This window comes from Pan troglodytes, chromosome 8 (genome assembly GCF_028858775.2).
Source record: "Pan troglodytes isolate AG18354 chromosome 8, NHGRI_mPanTro3-v2.0_pri, whole genome shotgun sequence".
NCBI classification, from domain to species: domain Eukaryota; kingdom Metazoa; phylum Chordata; class Mammalia; order Primates; family Hominidae; genus Pan; species Pan troglodytes.
Window position 1 is genome coordinate 133883133 of NC_072406.2, and position 27680 is coordinate 133910812.

The 27680-nt window shown below is 37.4% G+C and overlaps 1 protein-coding gene across 50 annotated transcripts in view; it reads right to left on the minus strand.

Annotated features, from left to right (window-relative positions):
• The window catches only part of ATE1 (arginyltransferase 1), a 187536-nt gene that overhangs the window by 31063 nt on the left and 128793 nt on the right, over nucleotides 1-27680 (minus strand). For 34 of the 50 annotated variants that reach the window (XR_010147045.1, XM_003312792.7, XM_054660558.2 and 31 more), the window contains one exon: nucleotides 18613-18733. Coding sequence is in view for 43 of the 50 variants with exons in the window: in XM_003312792.7 (XP_003312840.1) it covers nucleotides 18613-18733 (121 nt within the window). In the remaining 7 variants the exon portion in view is untranslated. Of the gene's footprint in view, nucleotides 1-7049; nucleotides 7867-8150; nucleotides 8698-10538; nucleotides 10751-18612; nucleotides 18734-27680 lie in introns of those variants that run through there. The other 16 variants (XM_063782214.1, XM_063782199.1, XM_063782204.1 and 13 more) reach the window with 7 other exon arrangements.

Below are 27680 nucleotides of genomic sequence, written 5' to 3' on the forward strand. Positions count from 1 at the left end.
GCTTGTTCACACTCCAGACATGAAACACACTTTAGTTTTATTTTTAATCCCAAACAATGGTCGGAGAGCAAAGGCCAATAAACAGAGCTAATGGTTATGGTAAATGTTTTCAAGTTCTTTTATGCAAACAAATTAGAGGAAATGTAACTCTTAGGTCCTTTTTTAAAAATGCAAAGACTTTACATTTCCATTCATTTCTATCTGCTCTCAGAATTTGGAGACTAAAATGGAATGAGCAAAACAGCTCAATACTTGAAAAAAATTAGCAGCAAAGAAAATGCACGTGACATTCATTTTACGCTTTGGTCAACACACTTAGAAAAATGCAGTTTCACATCTCAGCAACTTTATTTCTGTAAACCATTACTGTGATTTTAGTTTCTTCTTTACTGTAACCATTTAAAAGTGGTGCTTTTAAATTCAGAAAATCCCTGTCATTTGTGAGAACAATATTCTCGTTGTTCTTTATCATTTTATAAGTGGACAGCCTTCCCAACATGACAGTAAACTCCTTGAGGGCTGGAACAGAATTTTATACTTTGTATACCCCCACTGCCCAGACACCACATTCCCCAGACATCAGGGATACAAAGACAAGGATATAGCGCCAAACAGGCATCCAATAAATGTCTGTGGTTTGTGGCAATGATCTTCATTTCATGTTCTTCAGAGACAAGCTACAGAAGACATCTGCAGGGCCAACTACCCGCTTTTATCAACTTTCTTGTTAATTAGTACCACATGTTTATTACTCAACGTCTGAATTCTCAAATTAAATCATTCTTGGATTATTTTTCTTCATTTCTGAATGTGTTATAAATGTTGAAATTAATCAGGTCATGATCACTTTAAAATGTGCTGTCTTGATCCATTTTTAGAACAAGAATGGTATTATGTGAAATCTTCGTAAAACTCTTGTTAATTAACCACAAAAAAACTTAAGAAAGCAATGCTAATGCAAGGGGCCCATCAAAAACACCCCAGACTTATTCGGAATGAAAGGCCCTGTCTCACGCCTCACAGCCTGAAGTAGTCTGTGTTTGCTTCTCCAGAGAGGCGAGGAATCCAGAAACAAAGTCACGTCATGCTCCATACCCAAGCTCCATATCTTTCAGTAACTGCTAAAGCTCAACTGATGATTTGTATGGTGAGAAGAATTTGGGCCCAAACCAGATAGTAAATCATAGCCAAAGTCAACCGCTTAAGCAGAATTTACAGATACTTTTGAGATAGCCATGAACTACAAATTGCTTTGCCGCTATTTTAAAAACTTGTTGGTTAATAGTCCAAATTCAATGTGCATAATCAACTAAGATTTTTGATTCCATTCTCTTTGACTACTAGGTTGGAACATGCAATCCACTTCTACGAAGCAAACTTCTCTCTCTGAGGTGTTACACAAAAAGTTCTAAAGAGAATAAGCTTTGCTATGTTCCTGCTCAGAGGAAGGAATGTTTTCTTTAAACCTCTTATAGCTACTCAGGTTTTGGTGTTTTGCTTTTATCTTTATTGGACCCTCCCACTCCCTTCTTTGTGCTACCAGTCCAAAGGAATGTACCATTACTTCAGAGCTTCTGCCGCGCTTTCGTTAGTTTACATTTACTCATAATGGAATCCATTTGTTATCTGCTGATTTAAATCTCCCCAAATGACCTAATGCTCTTGGTTTTCATTTTTATTTCATTACACTACACTTTTCATGTGTACTTTGAAGCAATGTTTAAACAATGAAAAGGTGTAGGAGACACTATCATAAAAATATTAAAACGCTCTTCTTGTCATTCAATAAGCAAGGTAACCAGCAACCAAGTCGGTAGGGCAAAATTTTGTCATCAATACACTGAAACTCTGGACAGTAACAGCAGTAAAACAATTGTTTTGTTCCAGGCCAATCTTGGGACTCTCTCCTGTATCTCCTATCAGTTCTAACAGAGTTTGACACAGAAACCGAGTCCCTGTCTTCACAATGCTCAGCTTACATGATTTATTCACAAGTCCCTAAAGGTTGAGACTTTAAGTAAATTCCAGCTTTTGGGCATTTAAAACAAATCTTTACGAACTCTTCTTACATCCAGGGACTTTTTTTTTAAAGTCTTGAACCTATTATATAACAGTAACAGAAAACTACAGAATCAGAAGGTCCTATATACAGCAGTATTGCACAGTCCTTTTAATTCAAACATTTCTGTGAAATATTTTTTTAAAATACCAATTATTCCTTGAGTGTATTTTGAAAAACAAAGTATTGTGACTAGAAACAAAACAGTACTATAAAGCATGGCTTTTTCCATTCTGCATACTCCCTTCTTCTTGAAAAATCACAATTTTAAAGCATTATTTGTTTTCAAAAATATTTTCAAGTATATAGTTATGAAATGGCTGTAGTTTCTACAAAGTCAAGACTATGCTCCAAAAGCAAACTCTAGTAACACCAGCAAATTCAAAACGTTAAAATGAACTAAATGGTACTTCCACTTTTTCTTGTCATCTTGAATGCAGTTTAAATGTTTTAAGAAAACATATTCCAAAACCCTAATTTTAAAAATGACAATATAACACAGTGGTTGATCAGCTTCGTTGCAAGAGAGCCTTTGTTTTATCAATGGATACGCAATAATGGATTCTTGAACAGGATGTTTTTTAAAAAGAGACATTAAAATACAGTTCAATTTACAATCACTGGACTGCATGAACTTTTAAAAACACGCATTATTTTAAATGATTATGCAAATTTGGTAAGCGAGTTCAAATATACTTATTTACATTCAGTTAGTATATCATGGTATCTAATCCCCCCTCCTCCCCAATACTCTCTAACTTCAAAGTTTGCACAGGTCAAGGTCAGAAAATTAAGCAATGTCATTAACCTAGAAAAAAATTTTTTGGTTTAATTTGAGGGTTTGAGAAATTATATGTCATTACTTTAAAATGAAGATCAAAGCTCTCATACAAGCAATCATTTGCTCTGGATTTATAAGGTCAGTACAGATGGCAGGTGAGAAAAATGCCAATGAGGAAGTTCAAACAGCTCTAGTATTATTACAGAGCTTTACAGAGCACGTTCATTACATTCTTTCTTAAGCAATCATCACACTTCACAACTTACTCTGGAAGAGACAGAAACTGTGTTCTTTACTAAGGGAACTTCGATCTAAATGTAAAATTAGAACTCAAAGTTTCTGACATCAAGGCTCAGATTCCTGTATTTAAACTTCTCTGCTGTTGGCTCATCAAAGAAATTATCTGTGCTGATGAAATTATCTGAAATTATCACTTACAATTAAATGACCCCCCCCAAAAAAATGAAGATTAAAAAAAGAAATGAATTAATTTGAAATTTCCCTGACACACTCAAATGCATCTTTGACTATATTACAAAATGAATAAGCACGGTATTTCAGTCTAGAGTATGTCCAAATACAAGCCTGTAAGGTCACACCTTTCTCAAAAGGCAGACACATGTGGAGAAACCAGACACTTGGCAGACAGACAGTTACATTGCAAAGAAAACAAAAGCAAAGAGTTATTTTAAACATACGGTACACAGTTGTGTAGTTTGCTAAAACAGATAAACAATATTGTATAATACTACAGAATAGAATTTTGTTTAGTTTTGGCTAGTTTTCAGTTAACTATCTAGTTGAGGACATAATCTTTGGATGTAGTTGACCAATAAAACTACAAAATTTGACCCCAGTAAAATACACAAAATATTAAAATCTTAATTACTACTGATAGTAAACCCTTTATGAGAACATAAAGCCTGTCAGAGAGTGGGGGGCAAGGGGAGGGAGAGCATTAGGGCAAATACCTAATGCATGCGGGGCTTAAAACCTAGTTGAAGGGTCGATAGGTGCAGCAAACCACGGTGGCACATGTATAACTATGTAACCAATCTGCACATCTGCACATCCCAGAACTTAAAGTTAAAAAACAACAACAACAAAAGAACACAAAGATCTGTGCTACAGTTCTAAGTTTAAATCTACTATAGAAGAGGAGAGGAGGAAAAGAGCCAATCTGTCATCTCACCTATTTACAAGTGATGTTTCTTACCCACAACTAATATGTGTGTATACATAATAAGAATAAAACACAAATTGCAAGCCATGTACAAAGTTGGCATTTTATTTATTAGTATCGCCAGCATTAAGAAAGTGGGTCCCTCCACTGACGGTATCTAGGGTAGTAACTGGTCACTCAAATATGGACACACAGGACAGTAACTTGGCTGGGTCAGCACCTTCTGTAGTTTGACCTCACCTTTCAGGTCCACAGCCTGGATGCATCTATCTGTCATTCAGCAAAGAACTGTCTCTAGCCAATGCTATGAGATGTCTAGTTAGTAATTTACATAGGTCCTTCCAGTAACAAGAATACTCTAATACACCTTCCCCATCCCAAATCCCTTCTAGTTCATTTTTTCTCATTTAAAAATTAAAAAGTTGCTTATGCACACATAATAGCTGTAATGTGCATATATTAGTTGCAGATGCATCACAATAGTTGTACATACCCATAAAGGGGGATATGTCATATTTTGATACACACATACAATGTGTAATGAATGATAAAGTCAGGGTAATCGGGACACCAGCACCTCAAACACTTATTTCTCTGTGTTAGGAACATTCCAATTCCACTCTTCCAGTTAATCTGAAATGTACAATAAATTACTGTTAACTATAGTTGCCCTGTTGTGCTACCAAATACTACATCGTATTCCTTTTATCTAACTGTATTTTTATTTCCATCCCTCTTCATCTTCCCTCCCCACCACCCTGCCCAAATCCCTCCTATCTCTAATCAGTCACTGGCCTCATGAATATTTATTTACAGAGAAGAGCAAGAGGGTCATCATGAAGATGAAATAAGATGATACATGATAACCCTTTAGCAAAATGCTCTGACCAATACATATTAATCACAGCAATCACTGCTACCACTGCCGTATCACTAAAATAGAATTCATGGCAGAACTGGAGTGACAATCCTCCCCACCAAGTTCTCCCAGGCTAGTGTTTGTCAAATTGTGAGTGGTCTTGGGCATGAAATTCATGTAATGGGTTGTGACCAGCATTTCTTTAAAAAATTAAAAACCAGAACAGATTCAAAACTACCAGAGTGTACCACACGAGTAAGGGTGAGTACTATTTAGCACATTTTTGTTTCAGCTGTGTAAGTGTGCACGTACGCACGCGTGTGCACAGATACATGAAAGTGAGTATTATATGTCAACATAAAATGCATGTCTTACAGGGGACTACAGTTGAGAGTTTGGAAAACACTATTCTACGCATGACCTCACCTAAAACTGCAACTTCTGTCTTCTGATCACAACAGTGAGGAAGAGAGAAGGTGCATGAAAGGGCAGTGTGGTGAAATTGAGCACAGTTATGGAAAACAGGTAGGTACACACTAACTTGGGTGTTCTGGAATCATACATCTTACATTTGTGTAATGTAATGCATTCTAGCTTTTAAGTAGTTTGATTCTCACAAAGGAATCTTAAAGATTCAGAGGTCATAAAACATATTAGGATCTTAACTTATGTAGTCTGAATTTCCCACTTCACATACAGTGAAACTGAGGCTGAGAAGTTGTGTTCTGCCTAGTCACAAAGCTAATGACTGGCGGGACTAGAAAACTTGCCTTTAGATTTCTAGTTTAAACACTAAAATATTCAGCGTTCATGCTCCAGTTACCTGGTATTATACAGCAATGGTCAAGTATTAGGTATAAATAATGTTAATGTGAATAGAACAATTTTGGAAGCTGTAAATGAATAATCAGAAAACGTCATGAGCAATATCTAAAATTCAACTGGCTATTAACTCCAATATCCCTAAGATTTGAGCAATTCTAAGAACATGACAGAATGCAGGATTCCATCAAGTTCGAATCTCTTTAGAGTTAAAAAGGAATCAAGGACAGACCGTAAGAGCTAAGGAGATACACATGCAGTCAAGATAGAAACCTCTTGGCTTTAAGAGATGCCAACTTCATGGAGCAGACCAAATAGTGATGCAGGGGGACACCTGGTCATGTACAAATACAAGTGATTTTTTGTATATTAACTTTCATATCCTGCAACCTTGCTAAAATTCACTTATTAGTTCCAGTAGTTGGAGAGTGCACTCTTGAAGATTTTCTATGTAAACAATAATCTGTGATTCCACAGGAAATACTATGTAAATAACTGATTTAGACTTGTGATTTCAAACTAAGTAGAAATTTACGTTTATTGTGTCTATAAATGTAATTCATTATGTTTATAAGAATACTTTGTCAGATAATTGAATTAAGAGGGAAACTGAATACATTAAGTTTGTAAAATAAGCTTAAAATGTTTAAAGAAATTTAATCAGGATTTCATAAACGCAAACATTATTCAAAATCTCCTTAAAAATAATTGCTAAAATTTGCAAGACTTATACATTGAAAATAAGATCTGTAATTTGCATTTAAACCTTTAAAGAAGAAACAGATGTTACTTTAATAGATTGTTACTTTAATGAGCTGAATGCTAATTTCTAAAATTAAAGGAAACCTTGGAATCATCTTTCCTGCAAAGGAAAATCATGGTCATGGGCACTGAAAACCTCACGTTTAACAGCTAATAACTGCACACCCACAAATTGGGAAACCTAACACACAGCTTTAAAAGTTGAGACAACCAGTGTCTTTCCATTGTAGGCTGTGATCTTTTAGTGGGGTATGAAATCATCTTACTGGGTCAAGACAGTCATTTTCTTTGAAACACAATAACAAAAAAAAATGGAGTGCATCGTATTTAATGCCCTAAGGATCACATGAATCTGAAAGTATCTTTCTCTAAAGAACTGTATTCTATTTATTCTCCATAATGTATTGATACAAACGAGGCACTTCATGCTCCTTTATGTTCATTGGGGGTTGGCAGCATTAGAACCGTTTGGTAAATGAAAAGGATCATCATTCAGGACATTACCGTTCTTACACCTAAATGGCGCCGAGAAACAAAAACCTCCAGATGTGGCCAGCTTTTTTTTTTTTTTTTTTTTTTTTTGAGACATTGTCCGGCTCTGTCGCCCAGACTGGAGTTGATCTCACTCTCTGGGCTTCCTCTGCAGTGGCGTGACATCGGCTCACTGCAGCCTCCAGCTCCTGGGTTCAAGCGACTCTCCTGCCTCAGCCTCCTAAGCAGCTGGGATTACAGATGCACACCACCACGCCCGGCTAATTTTTGTATTTTTTAGTAGAGACGGGGTTTCATCACGTTGGGCAGGCTGGTCTTGAACTCCTGACCTCAAGTGATCCGCCTGCCTCTGCCTCCCAAAGTTCTGGGATTACAGGTTCACGTGAGCCACTGCGCCCAGCCATGGCCAGCTTTTGCTAAAAAACGTGGATGTTGTCTTGGCTGCCTCAGTCTTCTTCAATGACTTTCACTTTAATCCTACATTAGCTTCCCAATACCATGGCCACATCTTGTCATACCTCTGAAATAGTAAAATCAGACACTCGCGCTCAACACCATTTCCTATCCTTCCAGCTTGTTCACATACCCCACTACTCTAGTTCTCATAGAGACCTCCAATTCTTTAACCTTTCTATGTCATCTTGGTACATTTATCCTCTCTTCAGTTCCTTCCTAACTGAATTCAGAACAATTTCTTTGTCATAAGTCTTCAATTCTTGCTCTTTCCCTGCAATGGCCTGGTAAGTTCCCAACCCTGGAAAAGCCGGGCTGCTGAAGAAGCATCACATCTACATAGATTTCATCACCACTAGTCTTAACCAGGCCTGGCCATCAGCTCCATCTCTCATTCTTCTCAGCAGCTACTTAACACACCTGCTCAAATCTCTTACCTCTCTCCTCACCAGCACCTGTTTCAATGGAAAGAGAAAAGGCATCAAGTGAGAAAGTGCTCAACCTACTGTTGCCACACCCGTTTTATCTTCACTCCCACTGAGCATTTCCTCATCCTCTCCTAAGACAGGAAGGGTCTTTCTCTCTAAAACTAATCTTCCTATCTGTGTTCTTGATCTTTCTCATGCTACATTCCTTCTCACAGACCCTGATGTGTTTTCATCTTTCTTGTAGAAGAAAGAAGAAAGATCTTTACTCTTTCCTTTCCCTGACCTCCATCAGCTTCTGAAAATGCTCAAACCTCTCATCCCCTTCCTCCATCAGACTTACCACTCTAGCCAGTGTCTTCAAAATCAAGTTTCATTATGGTGGCTTTCTTAACTTTCACTCTATTTTTAAGCCACGATTCTAGTCCCACTAAAACTAAAACAGGTCTTCACCAAGATTGTCAAATGATGTTTCTCAGGTCCTCTCAGCAGAATCTGACACTGTCACTGCTTCCTGCTTCTGGAAAATGCTTCCTGTGGCTTTCTTGATCCCACACTCTGGGCTTCCTCTTCCCTCTCTGGCCTCCAATGGAATTCTTCATCTGCTCAGTCATTATATGCTGGGCCCTTGGGGCTGTCCTCTGCTCTTCACTCCAGAAGGCAATCTCACTCACTGTTAGGGCTGCCACTCATGGACCATGTCTCCCAAATTAGTGGCTCCTTCCAAGATTTCATCAGAGTTTCAGACCTACATGTCCAATTGCCTCCTTGACATCTCTACCAGATGTCTCACAAACACCTTTACTTCCACATGTCCGGAACTGAACTCACCATTCTTCTCTGCAAAACCTGCTCCACCTCCTGTTTCTCATTTCAGAAAAGAAGTCAGCATTAACTCAGTTTCTGTCAGAACCTACATAACTCTCTTCACAAACTCTCTCCCTCCCCATCACCAAACACAATTAATCACCCAATTCTGTGGGTTCTATCTCTTGACTGTCTTTTGCATCCATCCATTTCCTCTCCATTGCCCACTGCCATCACCCTAGTCTGTCAGACCATCATCATCTTTTGCTCAGATTACTGCATGCAAACCCTTCTTAACTCTGCTCTTAACCAATTCCCACTCTTTCTCCACCACGTGGAGTCAAAGAACACATCTGCCAATGCGCACTAGTGCTTAAGATCTCTTATGGCCTTCCATTACCTTCAGGATAAAAATCTCAACTCCTTATCATGATTCACAAACCCTTTACTAGCCAGCTGCATCTGGCCTGCTCTAAAGTCCAGCTGCACTCTTTGCCAACCAGGCCTTCTGAATATGTTGTTCTCTGCCTGGAGCACTTAGTGCTTCTGTTCCATCCCCTGTTGAAATCTTCACTTAGGCCACTTCATCCAAGCAGATTTCCCTGACCTCCTACACCCCGTCAGACTCTGGAATGAGGACCCTCCTATGGGGACTCCCTGCCTCTTCTTTCTCCCACATGCTACTTATCACACTTGTCTGAGTGTGCTTGATAACTGTCTGTCATCACTAGGTTCCCTGAGGACTGGCACCTCCCATTAGCATAATACCTGGCTCAGTAAATACATGCTGAGTGAATGCATTTATGAATTCTTTAAATTTATGTTTCTATTTTTGGTTGGCTCCTCTATTTCAAATTAAGCTAGCTTTTTGTTTGTTTGTTTGTTTTTAGAGTCCAATACCTTCCCATGTTTTGGGTCCTTACTCTTCTTGGCCCCATGCAACTGACATGATCAACTGACATGAGGCAACATGCTACCTCAGTCTGTACTTTTTTTTTTCTGTATTAGATACCTCTTGGGCACTGCCTTTCATCCCCTTAGCCTCACTTCTGACTCAGGCCGCAACTATGGTGCCGTCCTGTAAAGGAAGGTAGGCAGGCAGGCAAGGTCTGTCTCTCTTGCTTCCTGCCTTTCTGATGCAGCAGCCTGGTACACATGTAGGAGCCTGCTCTGTATTTGTCACGCACACACTCAAGTGCAGAGGCATTAACACTCAATGCGATACCATCAACCAGTGGAAAATGGAAGCCAGCAGATAAGTCCTTCTTCCTTTGGCCCCTCAGATGTACACCAGGTGTCTCAAAAGGACTGAGCTCCAGTCCTTAGAGTGATGGATCACACAATAACACATCCTTCTACTGACTTTTCCTCCTTCCCTGGTTTATTCTCCCTAGACCCTACTCCTGTTCCAAGGGACCATTTCCCAAATAAATAACCTGAATGGAAGGCCGTGTTGCAAGATCTGCTTTTGGAGAGAAACTAAGCTAAGACAGTCTCCTTAACATGAGAAGTGCTCAGAACTTTACTATGGTTTTCCTTTTCTGACAGGGGTTAGTAAAGCAGAAACTTTAATTCTTTCCCTATTGTCAACATGCCCTTCTTATTTTCAGACAGATTTTATATTATCAGTGAAAGATGCACAGAAGCATGAACAAGCCATTTCCTTTGAATGATATCTATTTCAAACGAATGCCAGCTAGGAAAATACGTTTCTTACAAGAAGAAGAATCTTATCCAAGGTTCCATATTTATATTAAAAACATTTTGCTAGCATGACATAAAAGAACACTATAAAATAAACAGAACTTCACATACCTTCAGGTTATAGCTTATTTTTCTGCAAAGAGACCAAGTATTAACATCCACAAAAAAGAATCTAAATAGTTTAAAAATACCTTGCAGGAAAAAAAAATGCAGAGACTCCATTCTTCTATGAAGTTGGGTGTGAATGATTTAAATCTTGGACTGTTATGTCTGTCTGCGAGTCAGCTGTTCCCATTACTAGTAGACATTGTATTGAATATCCAATTATGTGGTTTCCAAAATACAGCATCAAGTATCCTTTAAGAATTTTTCTCAGTTAAGCTAATGATTCAACGTTGTGTTTCTATAAAGCCACAGTTAAACAAAAAATATTTACAGATAATTCACAAGGCACGAAAATGTTCAATCAAATGTGGAAATTTTAAAGCTGATGAACAGCTTGATGATATCCTAGGATACCCATCTTTTGCCCCCTTCTATATGTATTTAATGTATAATCATTCATTAACTGTCAGAGATGACTGAATTTATTGGCTAAGCAAAGTTTTTAATTTTCTACATTTATTGCTGCCTTCTAACATCACACAAAGTTTTTAAATTTCAAATTTGCTTATAAACAGGATGCAGGAAGATCATTAATGTTTACAGAATTTTAATGCTTTTTCAGTAGTTGTGATGGTTAATACTGAGTGTCACCTTGATTGGATTGAAGGATGCAAAGTACCGATCCTGGGTGTGTCTGTGAGGGTGCTGCCAAAAGAGATGAACATTTGAGTCAGTGGGCCAGGAAAGGCAGACCCACTTCAACTGGGTGGGCAGCATCTAATCAGCTGCCAGTGCAGCTAGAATAGAAGCAGGCAGGAGATGTGACAAGAGAGACCGGCCTAGCCTCCCAGGCTACATCTTCCTCCCGCACTGGAGGCTTCCTGCCCTCGAACATCGGACTCTCAGTTCTTCAGTTTCGGAATTTGGACTGGCTCTCCTTGCTCCTCAGCCTGCAGACGGCCTACTGTGGGACCCTGTGATAGTGTGAGTTAATACTTAATAAACTCCCCGTTATATAATCTATTCCATTAGTTCTGTCCCTCTAGGGAACCCTAATACAGTAGTAAAAAGGTTTTTACAATTTCTTTCTTTCTTTTTACACTCCTCTCAGCTCATACCTATGTTTTTTACTTTCATCAAAATAAAATATCCTTGTGAGGCAGTTACATGCTTTCTTGGAATTTTAAAAGTACAGTATCTGTTCCTAGATCAGCATATTATAAGAACTCTATTATCACTAGTCAATAGTGGTAATCTTATTTTTTAGATAAAATATCTAAACTCAATACCCTCAAACTCTGAAACATAAAAGCACACTCCATCTATATTATGTTTAATGCTTAGAATTAAGATGTCATAAAGCTCCTTAAAATAGAAACAACAAGTCTCCTAAACACTCCATAGCTTTGCTAGGTATTATAGTGTACAGGCTGAACCATGGTTCTGCTATATTAAGATTCTCACTTTTATACACTTCGACAGCTCAAAAACCCACATGCATCTTCCAACCGATGGAGTCATAGTCTAACTGGCAGCACTTTTTTTTTAATGGTACGTAAAATAAAAAACTGAAAATTGATGATATCTTATTTTCAATAAAACTCTGTAGTTCAACCAGCACTTAAATAGCTGGTATGGGCTTTATTTTTATTTTTTAATTGGCATTTTGGACAACTCCCTTAAAATATTTTTTAAAATGTCACTTTTCCATACAAACAAATGAAGCAGCACTCTAAGATGCCACAAAGCAAGTGTAACTAACATTTATAGACATGCTCTAAAGCATCACGATATTTTTGAGCTTACTAAAATGATTTCTATAATTTACTACAGAATTAAATGAAATAAATGAGCAACTATAAAAGGAACTGCTTGTTTGGGGGAAAATTTTTTTTTTTTTTTGGTTTTGAGACAGGGTCTTGCTCTCTATCCCAGGCTGAGGTGCAGTGGTGCGATCACAGCTCACTGTAAACTCCAACTCCTGGGCTCAAGCAATTCTCCCACCCTGGCCTCCGGCCTCCCAAAGTGCTGGGATCACAGGTGTGAGCCACCTTGCCTGGCACTTGCTTTGAAATTTTAAAACCTATTCTACAAGAAAAAAGAAAGGGATTAGAGAAATATTACTTAGTTGTAAATGGAAATCTTAAGTCTGCTTTTCAAACCTGTCTGGCCAGCGCTCTAACAAGTTTCAGCCATTGGCTTACTGCTCATGCATGGCTTATTGAGCAAAGACTGGCTGGTAAAAATTTATAAAATAGTATGTTTTAAAATTTCTCTGCAAGACTGGCTTTAAAGCAATCTTTTAAAATGAGAACAACTGTTGAATTTTATCTTAAGACATCTTAGTTTTCACATTTTCAAGAAGAAAATGCAAACAAGTAAAACATTATACTTCAGTCATACACACCAAATATTGTAGCAAAAACCTGTATTATTGTTTCTTAGTGTTTTCACTAAAAGATCACGCAAACTAGGGAAGTCTAGTATCTTTTTAAACCAAGAGTCATGTCAGCACCATACTAAATTGTACATAATATATCTTTGAGAATAAGTGGCTAAAAAAAAAATAGTAATAATACAGGCCAGGTGCAGTGGCTCACGCCTGTGATCCCAGCACTTTGGGAGGCAGAGGCGGGTGGATCGCCTGAGGTCAGGAGTTCGAGAACCAGCCTGGCCAACATGGTGAAACCCCATCTCTACTAAAAATACAAAAATTAGCTGGGTGTGATGGCTTGCACCTATAATCCCAGCTACCCAGGAGGCTGAGGCAGGAGTATTGCTGGAATCCGGGAGGTAGAGGCTACAGTGAGCTGGTATCACGCCACTGCACTCCACCCTGGGTGACAGAGCAAGACTCCATCACAAAAAAAGAAAAAAAAATTGTAATAATACAATAGACTGATATTTTTAAGAGGAGAGAAAGTAAACTGAAAAATTAGAAGACTGTCCATATTTTCCATACTAAAATACATTCTCCAGATTCACCAAACTTGGGAGCTAAATTTCCAAGACATTTTCTTGTTTCAATGGTTTCCTTTATAGCACATAATAGTGTACAAGTGATTCTACTTCCAGCTGGCTACATCCAAGCACCACCATCTTTATTGGCAACAAAGAATATATGTTTATTAAGTATTCAGCAAGCAACATCATTCATTTTGCAACTTGAAGTGGGTAGTTCGACCTCAAATGCAGATATGAAAACGATTTTACCTTCAGAAGTATTAAAAAAAAAGCTGAATTCTGCATCTAAAATAATTAGGAAAGATACTATCATTAGTCATGAGTTATTACTGCAGCACCTTTTTAAGGGGCCCTAGGAAGTTGCTTTCTCACTAGGCATTGTTTCCCAGTGATGAAAATGACATTTTGGCTTAGGTATACCCTTTTGAGGGTCCACCAACACAGCACTCGGGAAGTGGTGCCAGGCTTGGAGAAACAGGTGAATGAACGCAGGACAGCATGCTTCCTGAACTGGTTCTTCCACAAACAATCAAGGTCAGAGTGGGATTTACTTTTTCTGTGGGCATATGCTAGAGAAACTATGAAAGTATAAAAAAAATGCCAGGATACCATGCCAGCAAGAATGATGGGCAGAGTAGAGAGAGAAGAAAAGAAAAAGGCCTTTAAACAGCAAAAACACAATATAGATTAGAACCTCAGAGTTTCTGGGGCTCACACTAGGTACGAGCTTCTTTACATTAGTTTAGATTTTTAGCAACTGCTGGGAAGAATTAAGGTGTGTTAGAAATTCACTATCCTGGGTAAACTGATAAAGCACTAAATCACGTTTAGGGACTAGTCTCTTTATGGCAAATTTAAATTTGATATCCTTACTAATAATGAATGATTTAGCTAAATTAAAAATAAATTGTAAGATTTTTTGCGAACATTTCAATGTATAGAACAGAATGAAATGTAAACTACTCTGGTAAAATATATATCTTACTATAGTTACAAATAGAAATAAAAAGTATTCTTAGTAGCCCCCTTGAAATGAACACTAAAAATAAGTATTATAACAAGTATAGAGCAGTATTTGAATTTAAATTATTTTTTATCCTGATTAAAACAAATGTTACCTGTTATTTTTGTGACAAAAAATATTTGAGGGGTCAATATGAAATGTTCAATTATGTTTTCAGGATAAACTGAGTAACAGGGGGAATCATAGGATAGTGCTTGGGAAACAGCATATGCTCAAGAAAGTTGTTTTTTTTTTTTTTTGTAAATCTGGAACCAAGGATTTTAATACCAATGATAATATAATGTTTGCCCAACATTAAGAGTCAAATCAAATCATAGTTTATCTATTACGGCTCTAAACCAATTACAAAATATTACAAAAAATAATAACACTTTTCTGTAAAATATCTGTATTGGCTGGGCATGGTGGTTCACGCCTATAATCCTGGCACTTTCAGAGGCCAAGGTGAGTGAATCGCTTGAGTCCAGGAGTTCAAGACAAGCCTACGCAACGTGGCAAAACTCCACCTCTACAAAAAAGTACCAAAATTAGCCAGGCACGGTGATGTGCACCTGTAGTCCCAACTACTTAAGAGACTGAGGCGGGAGGATCGTTTGAGCCCTGGAGGCAGAGGCTGCAGTGAGCCAAGATCATACCAGCCTGGCCTCAAAAAAAAAAAAAATCTTTATTAGACACTGGGCATCACAGGGTAGCAGCATTTTTCTTATGACCAAATTAACGGTCAAATTGTTTTTTACCAAAAGCAAGTTTCTACCTTATCAAAAGTAAGAAGTAACACAAAGTATTAAGTAAAAATGACAACGTAAGGATGCAGAATATTCTTGTTTAGGTTTTAAAAAAATACACACAGATATGTGTGTATATATATATATGTGTATAGAACTTTTGAAATCTATACATATTCAGTTACTAATTTAAAAAATCTAACAGACTTTTACTTAAAAATCATTTGAGAAACTTTTGAACCCCTTTCTTTGAAGTAGGCAGAAGTCCTGCATTGAAAAGCAAAGGACTTATTTAAGAACAAAAGGATTTCTTTAGAATTTTCCAAGTTATTGCAGCTTGTCAATCCCTCCCCCCACAGTACCGCAAAGTAGTATATACAAAAAGATAGGGGGAAAACGTGATTTTCCTTAACACTGGCCAGTGACACACCTTGAAGCCACAGTTGGTTTAACTGAAGCCTATAGTGATCAACTGTGCCTTTGCAGAGTAATTTAACTACTCAACAACTGGAAAGAGAAACAAGATTTAGTGAAAAAAGCACCATGCTGACGAACAACAATTATTGCCCATATTAAGCTCTATTTTCTGAGTCAAAGTTTGGGTCATGTAAAAGTAAAACTGGCCCCAGAGAAGAGAACCGTTTCTCACAGATTGCCATTTAAACCTCAAATGACCATGTTTCACAGCAGGCTGAATACATTCCAGCATGTAACTGCATTTTAATTTCCTAAAACCACAGGATATAAGTCTGATTTCAAATAGTGTCTGGACTGTGATATTCAATACTGATAAAACTGTGTGGTATTCTCTTGAAAGTTCCACAGATTCAGCATATGAAAAAAAGATCTTCAATTTCTTCAAAGCACTTATTCTCAAAGAAATTTACTTCTTTCTAAATGAATTCTAAACAATGTTAAGAGCTAAAGCTACTGCCATAAGAAATGTAACCTACTAGTTACAGGAAAAGAACATACAATATATTCATCGCTCACCAGGATACAGTATGTTCTTGACAAAAATGGTCATTATGAGACTTTAAATCTTTTTTGCCATGTTTGTTAGTATTTATTCTGGAAAATAATTTTAAAATCTATTAACATGAATGTTTACTTGAATGTCTATTCAATGGATGGAAATTATTCAGTCACCTTCTCAACTTTATAAAAGGAGAATTTGTTTAGTCTCTAAGTATTATGTAAGAAGAAATGCAACCTTTAAAACTGACCAATAAGGAAAAAAAGAAGGTGAAGCTATCATAAGTTGGGGAATAAGAAATTTAGGATCATAATATAATTGGAATGCAACTTATACAGAAACAGTTTTATATGTGAATATGAAATCTTTTAGTAAGATGTTCAGCAGTTTTCATCATAGGGACTGGACTGACTGACCTTAAGCTAGAGGGGAAATTTCTTTTGAGGGAAGAGAGGAGAGTAGATAAGTATATGCTTTCTCTTATAATACTATTGCCTTTGGCTCTGAGCCTGACTCCAAAATTGATTGACAAATTTAATGTTTGTTTTTAAGCAACATATCTGATCAATGAGGTGTAACTTTACTCAGAATGAAACGATCAGACGCTGACTAATAATTTCAGGTGTGGGAACTATAAAACTCTGGTTATTCTAGGAAACCTAAACATCTAGAAAAACAGGGGCTAATGCCAGGGTACCTGGCATATGAGTCAGCTGGGTCCCTATGGTCACTCGTCATCAGGTTCTAAGGTATCATCATGTGTAAGAAAGAGTCACTCTTGATTTCATAACAGCTTTTCAAGGAGATAACAAAATACATTACATGGGCCAATTTTTTTACACAAAAAACCTGATTTGTGAAACAAACGCACATCTTAGAACTGAAGAAGTTACTGCATCCCTTTCCCCACCCCCTTATCTTTCATTTGGTTTTGCTCCATCTACTCCTCTCTTCTCCTCCAGACTTTCCATTGATCTTTCCTTCTTTTTTCCCAAACTTAGACAACGGGTGGTAGCTAGAAAAATGTTCATACTCTTAAGAAATATGGATCAGGCATCTCCTCTGTGGTGGGGTTCTGTGAGACCTCAAAGTTCAATTAAGCACAACTGAGAATATCAAGGAACTTTAAGGGGAAGACAAGCATGTCAACTTAATGCAACCCATCCTGAGAGCATCAGCACCTGTGCCTGTCTTACAAAGCCACGGCTAAATGCCATGAGGACTACAAGGGCTGTGGGGAGGAGGGCTACTTTGAACTGTGAGTGGTACTTAGACTACAGGGAGGTAAACAAAACTGCACGATTTTGCAGAGAGGGATCACAGTAAATAAAAGTAAATGCAGACAAAAGCCTGTGGCATATATAGGATGCAGCATTCTAATTTGGCTAGTGACCACCAAAAAACAGTAATAGGGGGCTGTTCTTAGCATGTTTATCTCATTTTAATCCTCATTACAGCTAGTAGGTCCTATTATTACCTCCATTTTAAAAGTGAGAAATCTGAGACAAGGGAGATTATTAAATTGCCTAAGGGCATACAGTTTACCAGCTGATCATGAAGGCAGGATCTGAATCCAGGAAGCCTAACTCCAGGGCTATGCTTTTTTTTTTTTTTTTTTTTGAGACGGAGTCTTACACTGTCGCCCAGGCTGAAGTGCAATGGCGTAATCTCAGCTCACTGAAACCTCCACCTCCCAGGTTCAAGCGATTCTCCTGCCTCAGCCTCCTGACTAGCTGAGATAACAGGCACCCATCATCATGCCCAGCCAGTTTTTGTATTTTTAGTAGAGAGGAGGTTTCACCATGTTGGCCAGGCTGGTCTCGAACTCCTGACCTCACGTGATCTGCCTACCTCAGCCTCCCAAAGTGCTGGGATTATAGGTGTGAGCCACGGCACCCAGCCAGGGATATACTTTCAACGTCTGTATATACTCTTAGTACACAGAACATCCAAATGGGAACAATGGGGAACAAAATATGGCTGGGACTATACTGGAGGGGTACGCCAGAGATACAAGTAGAAAGTAAAAAAAGTATTGTCACAAAATCCATTACAGTCTTTTTGCCTCCATGAAACCATCCTACAACTTTATTCGGTCCAGTTGGTCAATATTTCCATCTTCTCTACATTGACTAAATAATCCATCTAGCAGACAATTTTTAGGCACTGTGATAGTTGGAAAAGATATGGATATTGATATCAGCCCCTCAAAGCATATAAAAACTAATCTAATGGGAGAAGCTAGGTCAGTAAGTGGCACGAGCACGTGAGGTTTCTTAATTTTGTGCCAAACTGTGTGAGTTTGTGTGCATGTGCAAAGTCTTCCTCTATCTTACACACACACACACTCATGCACAGCATACTCTATAATATACAAAGCTACCTGGACCCTGTTAAGAGCCACAGCCACACACACATGGATCATAAAAACAAAGCCAATGATTTCCAGCTGAGCTCAGCTCCAAACATACCTGCTTCTGGGTCCTGGTTGAAACGGCAGTACTTGGAGTTTTCAAGTGAAGGCAGGCATTGCTCAATGGGTACCCAAACATATGTCTCAGGGCACAGCAAATCAGAAGGTCTATACTGACCCTGAAGAAAAGTGAAGGAAAAAGGCACAGGCATTATTAACACAGCAATGCCAGAGATATAGGGATGAGGGCTCTAGGAAAGGTTTAAAGCAAAAACTTAAAAGTCAACCAGAAACTGTTTTACTGTAAATACTAAGCAACCCTGTAGCTGATAGTTTTCCCATCTCATGAAAGCACGTTTGACTCAGGGCTCTCTGAAAGTTAAACACCACGACTTAGGATGCCTGTGTTGATTTGGAAAATTCGAGTTTTTACTCCCTTTTGGAAGAAATATTCAATGTGATTCTTGCTGAGCTGACTTGAGAATAACCAGTTTCAAAATTGTCTTTCAAATACTAGTTAATTATCAAAGAGAAGTTTCTTTTCATGTATTAGAGCACTGTATAAAGTGAACTTATTTTTCAACATGGAATTTCACTATCCTTAATGACAAATTTTTTAATTTGTGATTTGTAGACTCAGTTGATAATATTCATTCTTCTCTAATGTAGTAGAAAGTACTGTTTTATCAATATACTTCTATACGCAATCTAAACTGATAAACGTATAATAAATGGAAGTTTAAGAAACAAGTTTCAGGGAAACATCTGATAATCCACTGAACTTTCTTCAAAAATCCCACTTAAAATCCCATTTAAAAATTTTATCTGTACATATATATGTATATATATGTGTGTGTACATATATGTGTGTGTATACATACATATATGTGTGTGTATGTATACATGTGTATATATGTATATGTGTGTGTGTGTGTGTGTGTATATATATATATATATATTTTTTTTTTTTTTTTTTTTGAGATAGATTCTTGCTCTGTCACCCAGGCTGGAGTGCAGTGGTGCAATCTTGGCTCACTGCAACATCTGCTTCCTGTTTTCAAGTGATTCTCCTGTCTCAGCCTCCCAAGTAGCTGGGGTTACTGGTGTATGCCACCACACCATGCTAATGTTTGTATTTTTGGTAGAGAGGGGGTTTCACCATGCTGGCCAGGCTGGTCTCAAACTCCTGACCTCAGGTGATCCGCCCACCTCAGCCTCCCAAAGTGCTGGGATTACAGGCATGAGCCACCGTGCCCGGCCAATTTATATTTTTATAATCCAATTATACACCTCAAATCTAACACAAAGACTATACAATAGATGCTAAAGAAAAAAAATCATTCACTTAATGGGGATAATGAAGATGGTACAAATTATTTGAAAACATTTCGTGAAAATTTTCATAACTATCAAGGTTTTGTATTCTTTGAGCTTATTTAAAATTCCAAGTGTCTCGCTTCTAAATTTTAAAACTCATTATAGAGGTTAAAATCTAGTATAGTGTTTTTCAATTGTTTTTTACTACAACCCATAGTACAAAATACATTCTATATCACAGCCTAGTAAACATATTTGCAAACATAAAACCAGAAACAAACCTTTTAGTATACAATGCTTACCGATGTTATGTTCTAGTCTATTTTATTTCATTTTTCAAAAAATGCTGCTCATGAACCACCAAAACTGCTTTTACAAGCAACAAATGAGTTATACCATAGAGTGTGAAAAACACCAGTGCAAAACTCATTACAAAGAATACAGTGTAAGAGCTCGGCAGTGATGCTGTTCGACAGAAAGGCTCTATACCAGGTGCTGTGTGAGTCACCATATGAAGCATAGATATAAAATGAACACCACGTCCTATTAGCTCGCAAAGCATTCAGAAGTCTGGAAGCCAAAAAGAGAGGCTATACATCCACAAAATGTGAGGAAACATTCTTTCCTGTTTGAGTGGCTGGGAGAGGGTTCAAGGAGGATATGGGGTTTTATTGAGGACTTAAAAGACTGACTGAATTAAGCCTAGGGTAGGATGAAAAGAAATGAGAACAATCTAGATAAAGGGAACGGCATAAACAAAGACACAGAGTTGGGCCAAGTAGAAAACTCCAAGGAACAGGAAATGGCAGGGCACCACAGCGATGGAACAGTGGGATGGATCAGATTCTGGGGGACATTCTGGGCAGCAGTCAGATGTTTGGAATTTTCTTCTAGATGAAATGGGAAGGCTTGCTGGATAAGAGGGAGAGTTTTGTTCTATTCCAATAGGAGCAGATAACAGGGTGAAGACCAGAAGTCAGGTCTCTGACTCAGCTTTCCTGGAGTGCTCACTGCACTGTTGCTGCCTCACTGCCCTACAGCAGTAGAAGGCCATCTACAACGGGCAGCTCCAGGTGGTCTACAGACGCATCTAATAATATTCAAACACAGAATTAGGAATGAATTGAGGATTTACTTAGGAAGTGTAATAAAGCCAGATATTTCACTGTTATCTATCTTATCAAAAACAATGGCATTATCTCCATTAACTCAGAAACTGTTTTACTGGGGGAAAGGACATGAATCAGAAAACTAGACAGCATCCTAAAGCTGTGCTTCTAAGTCTGTTTTTTCCTTCTTGGTGATAGATCACTTTGCAAATCTGACGGAAAAAAGGCTAAATATAAAAGCTAAAGATATAAAACTTCTGGGGAAAAAAAAAGGACTAAATTTTCTTGACCTGGGAGTATAGAAGTTTTCTTTTGTAAACAAAATGAACCAACCATAGAGGAAGAAAACTGATGAACTATACTTCCTCAAAATTATCTTCAAAAAAACTACTAGGAAAATAAATAGGAAAGCCAAAAACTGGGAGAAAATTTTGACAAAACATTTATTTAAAAACAGACTTGTATCCGGAATATATAAAGAATTATAACAACTCAATAATAAGAACACAATGCATTTTTTTAAAAAAGGCAAATCACTTAAGCACTTCACCAAAGATATATGAACGCCTAATAAGCATGTGAAGAGATGTTCAACGTTGTCAGTTACCAGAAATGCAAATTAAAACCATAACAAATTATCACTGCATGTCCACTAGAATGGCTAAATTTTAAAAAGACGGAAGAAACAAGTTTTGGTAAGGATTTGGACTAATTAGAACTTACATATTGTTGGTTTAAAATGGTGAAACACTTGATAAAATATAAATATTCTTGTACATATCATTTGTGAATATGCCTAGGATAAATTCCTTCAACTGGGAATGTTGGGTAAAAGGGTTTTAACTTTTATAGTGTCAAATGACTTTCCACAGAAGTTGTGCCATTTTACATTCTCATCAGCAACATTATGCTCCCAAGTTGATTTCCCTCACATCCTTACCAAGATAGTATACTACCAAAACTTTCAATCTTTGCTGTTCTAAAAAATGACATTTCATGTGGTTTTAATTAGCATTATGTATCTTCATATATTTAGAGGAATTTGCATTTTTCTTTTTCATAAAGTTGGCCCATTTTATTGTTAAATTGCTGGCCTTTCCTTATTAAACAATTCTTTATATATTAAGAACTCTTTATATATTAAGCCCTTGGTTTGTAAAATATGTCATAAATCTTTTCCAAGTTTATATATTTTCTGACTTTCTATGCCATACTCTTACGCCATATGAAAATCTGATGTGTGGTCAAATCGATCATTTTTAAAAATGGCCTCTGGGTTTACACAATAATTAAGAAGGCCACCCTCACTTTCAAGGTTATGAAAGCATACTTTCATATTTTTTCTAGTACTTTCATGGTTTCATAATATTACATTTACATTTATGCTCCATCTGGAATTTATTGTGATATAAGGTATACAAAAAGAATCCAACTTAATTTCTTTCAAATGTTTATTCAGTGACCTCAGCATCATTTTTAAAACAATCTTCATTTCCCCTGCTAATTTGGTAACTTACTGAATTCCCATATATAGGGAAATCTCTTTCAAGACTTTCTACGTATTCTGTTATACTGACCTGTCTTATCAAGTACCAGTACCACATAGTTTTAACTATTAAAGCTTTATATTATATTTTAACATCTTGGAGATTTAATTCCCCCTCATCACTCTTCATTTGTAGAATTTTCTGGCTCATTTTACTTAATTGTTCTAGGATTCTGAATTTGGTACAAAAATATTACCAACATGAATAAGGAAACACTAATAAAAATGGAATAGCATAGCTTGATCTTTGTGACAGCAGAACATAAAAGAAGAGAATACCCAGGCTGGGCAACACAGTGAGACCCCATCTCTACAAAAAATTTTTTTAATTAGCTGGGCATGGTGGTGCACACCTATAGTCCCAGCTATTTGGGAGGCTGAGGTGGGAATATCTCTTGAGCCCAGGAGGGTAGAGGCAATAGTCAGCAGTGATTGTGTCACTGCACTCCAGATCAGGTGACAAAGACCCTGTCTCCAAAAAAAAAAAAAAAAAAAGGAGAAGAGAATACCAAGAATGTCTGGTAAAAAAAAAAAAAAAGAACATATGTATCATCTCAAAAAACAACATAAGACCTTAAACATACGAATGGCCCCATTTTCTAATATAAGGTGGAACTGAATGCTCACTGGCAAAAAAAGCACAGGACAAATATCGAGGGTGGAGATGGGGGTGATCGGACATCAACTTTTGAGTCCTTAAGGTTAAAACAGAGCCTGTTTTCCTTCATAACATAAACCTTGCGGATACGCAGATTCATCAACAGCCACCTGAATCCAGTGCCTAGATTTAACAACGACGCTGACCATCAAGAACATTTAGTCGGCTGGGGGCGGTAGTTCATGCCTGTAATCCCAGTACCGTGGGAGGCCGAGGCAGGCAGATCACTTGAGGCCAAGAGTTTGAGACCAGCCTGGCCAACATGGCGAAACCCCATCTCTACTAAAAATATAAAAGTTAGCCGGGCATGGTGATACGTGCCTATAATCCCAGCTCCTCTGGAGGCTGAGACACAACAATCGCTTTAGCCTGGGAAGCAGAGGTTACAGTGAGCCAAGATCGCACCACTGCACTCCAGCCTGGGCAATGGAGTGAGTCTCTGTCTCAAAAAAAATAAAAATAATTTTTTTTTAAAAAAAGAATATTTAGTCAATGAACATTACATAAATCCTCACTATGTAACAGGCACTAAAGGCTGGAACAAAAAGATGAACAAATGCATGCCTCTCGATAATTCACAACCTACTGGGAGTGATAAAGCTGGATAAAGATGAAGTATGCATAAAACATAAAAAATATGACAGTGTACAACTGTCCCAAGTTTCTAAATTTTCACAGTGCTCTAAGAAGGTAATACCTGCTCATACAATGATATTTCATTTTTTAACTCTTTAAATACTCAGTTTATCTCACTCGAAGACCATAAATGCATACATTTTAACTTCTGCTCATCATCTGAAATCACGTTTTTAGACTAGGTTAAAACATTATTTTTCTTCTAAGTACAGGCTCATTTCAGTGTTTCAGATATTCTCACAAGCCGTCAAAGAATTGAGATTTATGAAATAAACCACTTTGAAATGTTATGCTTTCTAAACTAAGCTGGTCGAGAGTTAAATGACCAAAGTGCTTAAAGCTCAATTCAAAGTCACCATCACACAAATGAAAACACAGGGGGTTGAAAGCTACCCTGCCTCTTCAGCTAGTATAAGAAAATGAGAAACGTTTGTATGAAGAATGTAATTACTTAAGGATTTGGACACAGTTTCCCATGGTCAGAAGAAAAAATATTTAATCAACCTCTAAGTACATTCATTCAGATTGGAACAAAGAGGTAAAAGCAGATTAATTCTTTCCTAGGGTGCTGACTTTTTGTAAATAAGAAGAAATGAGTTACCACAGATTTTCTAAGTACTCAAAATTTTGAAAATGTAATTGGTCTGACAGGGCTTCTCTCACAATTTTTTGGAGAGTTATTTCAATCCACAATTTTAGAAGATGACTGCTAGACATCCTTTGCAAGTCCTCAGAAATTCAGCCGTCCAACAAGAACAAAAGGAAATCTTACCAAGCAAGGGCACCTATTTCAAGAGGGAAGGCTACCACAGAGGATAACATAGTTCAAGATAAGATGCCTGAAAAAGTTAAAAAATAACGTTTAAAAATACTAAACATAGAGAAGGGATGCTTACTTTTTATTATTAATTAAACATTTTTTTGGTGAGGGATCATCACTCAGTTCAAAGCCGTCAAAGGGAAAAGTTCAGCAAATTCTATGATTCCTGACTTCACCAAACGATTTTAACTTCTGCAACTATTTACAAACTGTTTTAGAACTGGAAAACAAGACTTAAAAACAAAATGAAACAAACTACCTATGCATGTCTATATTTTCAGTTACCACAGAAGAGTTAATGTTTTACACAAAGTAGAGCTGTAATATTCAATGGTCTTTTTCTTTGATGAAAACCACTTAGACTATTTGTAAGACTCAATTAAAAAAATTAAAATATGGCCTCATAATATTTCAATTAATTTTATTACTAGGTTGTCATAGAATGAAAATCTAGGAAATGCCAAAGTTAAATCTAAAACATTGAAAGGAGAAGAAAAACACCCTAGCTAAATGCACTTCCTGCTCTATTTCTATTAAAAAAGACTGTGTCTTCTGGAAGAGGAGATTATATACTTTTGGTTTTTGGTTAATGGAATGAACAAAGGCATTCTTCTCACTTGCGTGCTTTAGCCTATAATTTGAAGAGCATTATCATACTGATCCAATTTCTTACCCTATAAAAGAATCACAAAATAAATACATGGAAAATATCTTAGTTTAACAAAATGTAACAGAATTCGGCCTAAAAATTAAAATCATTTTGATAGCCAGAGGTTAAAAGTTATCTCACTATCATATCTTACTGGATAACAATGAACACAAGTATAAAAGGACATATGTATGTGGAAAAATTGGATTTCACAATTAGTAATAATTTCAGCAGAGATACTTTAAAGTAGACGAACGTCTTTTACTTCTAATTAAAACACAGCAAACAACACTAAGAGATTTTCCCTCAGTTAAGCTGTAACTAGTTAGAAATCTGAATTTTCAAAGGCGAAAGTTATAAACTGATACAGAGGAGAAGCAAAAAATGTTTCCAGCAAGCCCTAGTGATACATTTTTTTGCAATGTTTTCATTGATGTAATTCATATACCATTAAATTCACCCTTTTAAATTGTACAATTCAGCACTTTTTATTTTCATAAGGTTGTACAAGCATCACCACTATCAGATTCCAAAACATTTTCATCATCCCCAAAGAAACCCAGTACCCATTAGCAGTCCCTCCACATCCCCTTGCCCCCTAGCCCCTAGCAACCATTATTGTGCTGACTATCCATTTAAAAATAGAATATTTCCTCACATACCACACTTCCTATTTGAGTGGGAGTAAAAAAAAAAAAAAAAAAAATACGAAGACATGGCACAGCCTATAAGGCCCTGAGTGGCACGGCCCATGTTACCCTTCAGACTGGTCGTCTACCGCTTTATCCTCCTCCATCATGTCACCTTCGCCACACTGGCTTCCTTGCACATGCTAGGCCTGCTCCCACCTCAGAGATTCTCACTGACTGTTCTCTCTTCTGGTCACAGCTACTTTAAGTTTTTGCTCAACGTCACATTCTCAATGAAGCCCACCTATCCTCCCTACCATTTTACTTCCATGGGGCTTATCACTGTCTAACCGTCTTGTTAATTTCCTTATTTATTTATATCTATAGAAAACTACTTGTTAGAATGTAGAGTCAGGGATTTTAGTCTAACTTGATCACTAATGTGTTCCAAAACCTGCCCAGTAAATAACTACTGGGTGAATGAACAACGACCATAGTACACTCCACCTATACCATTTCTACTTCCACTTTCTAAACAGTGGACATTACTTTAACACCTTCTGCCTTGCTCATTAACATGGCATGCATGAAGCAGTATTTGCTGAATTTGTATTTATGATGTGGCTCCCACATGTTCTTATTATATAAGAATAGTTCTCAACCTTTGGGAATTCAGTGAATTATCACCAAATGCTAGAATTACAAGGACATAATCAAGACAGGGGCTATAAGAGTTACTGAAATTAAAAAGGGGGTTTTCATACTCAAGAAGGTTAGAAACTACTGGCTCATGTCAATTTAAAGTTTTTTTGAATTGAAAGTATATGCCAATGAAATAAATTTATCTCAAAAGAGATGTACAGCTTTTCATATTAATTTTCACTTTAAAAAAGAGAAGGAAAGGCAACTTCTGAAAGGGCCTCTTCATCTGTTAGGAGAGTTGAACAATGCCACTTTGGTGGGTAACAACAAAGACAATAATTACTTCTCTCTGTATTTGTTAAGAACATAGTCCTCATAATAATTCTGCACATTGTCTGAGTTAAATCTCACAATAACTTTAAAAAGTAATGAAGACAGGCCGGGTGCAGTGGCTCACGCCTGTAATCCCAGCACTTTGGGAGGCAGAAATGGGTGGATTACTTGAGGTCAGGAATTCGAGATCAGCCTGACCAACATGGTGAAACCCCTTCTCTACTAAAAATACAAAAATTAGTTGGGCGTGGTGACACACGCCTGTGGTCCCAGCTACTCAGGAGGCTAAGGCAGGAGGATCACCTGAACCCAGAAGGTGGAGTTTGTAGTGAGCCAAGATCGTGCCACTGCATTCCAGCCTGGGTGACAGAGTAAGACTCTGTCTCAAGAAAAAAAAAAAAAAAGGTAATGAAGACAGACATTACTTCTACTGTATAGATAAAACAATAAGATGATAAAATAGTAGTGATGAACTGAGAGCTAGACTCTATTCCTATTCTCATTTCCTGCCTAAACCTTAAAAAAACAAAAGCACAATTTTTAAATGTATTTTCAAAATAACTTCCGAAAACCTTAAAAATCACAACTCAGTTCAATATACACGGGGACTCCGCTTGATATCAAGGAGGAAAAGATGAAAAAAGCCTTGTGAGGTGCTCATTCTCTGCTGGGGAAGAGGAGGCAGTTGGCCCCAATATTCACAGCCATGATCAATAACGGGTGGTGGGCACAGGCTGCTACAGAAGCACGAAGGAGCTGGAGCAGCCAGCAATACTGAGGACAGCAA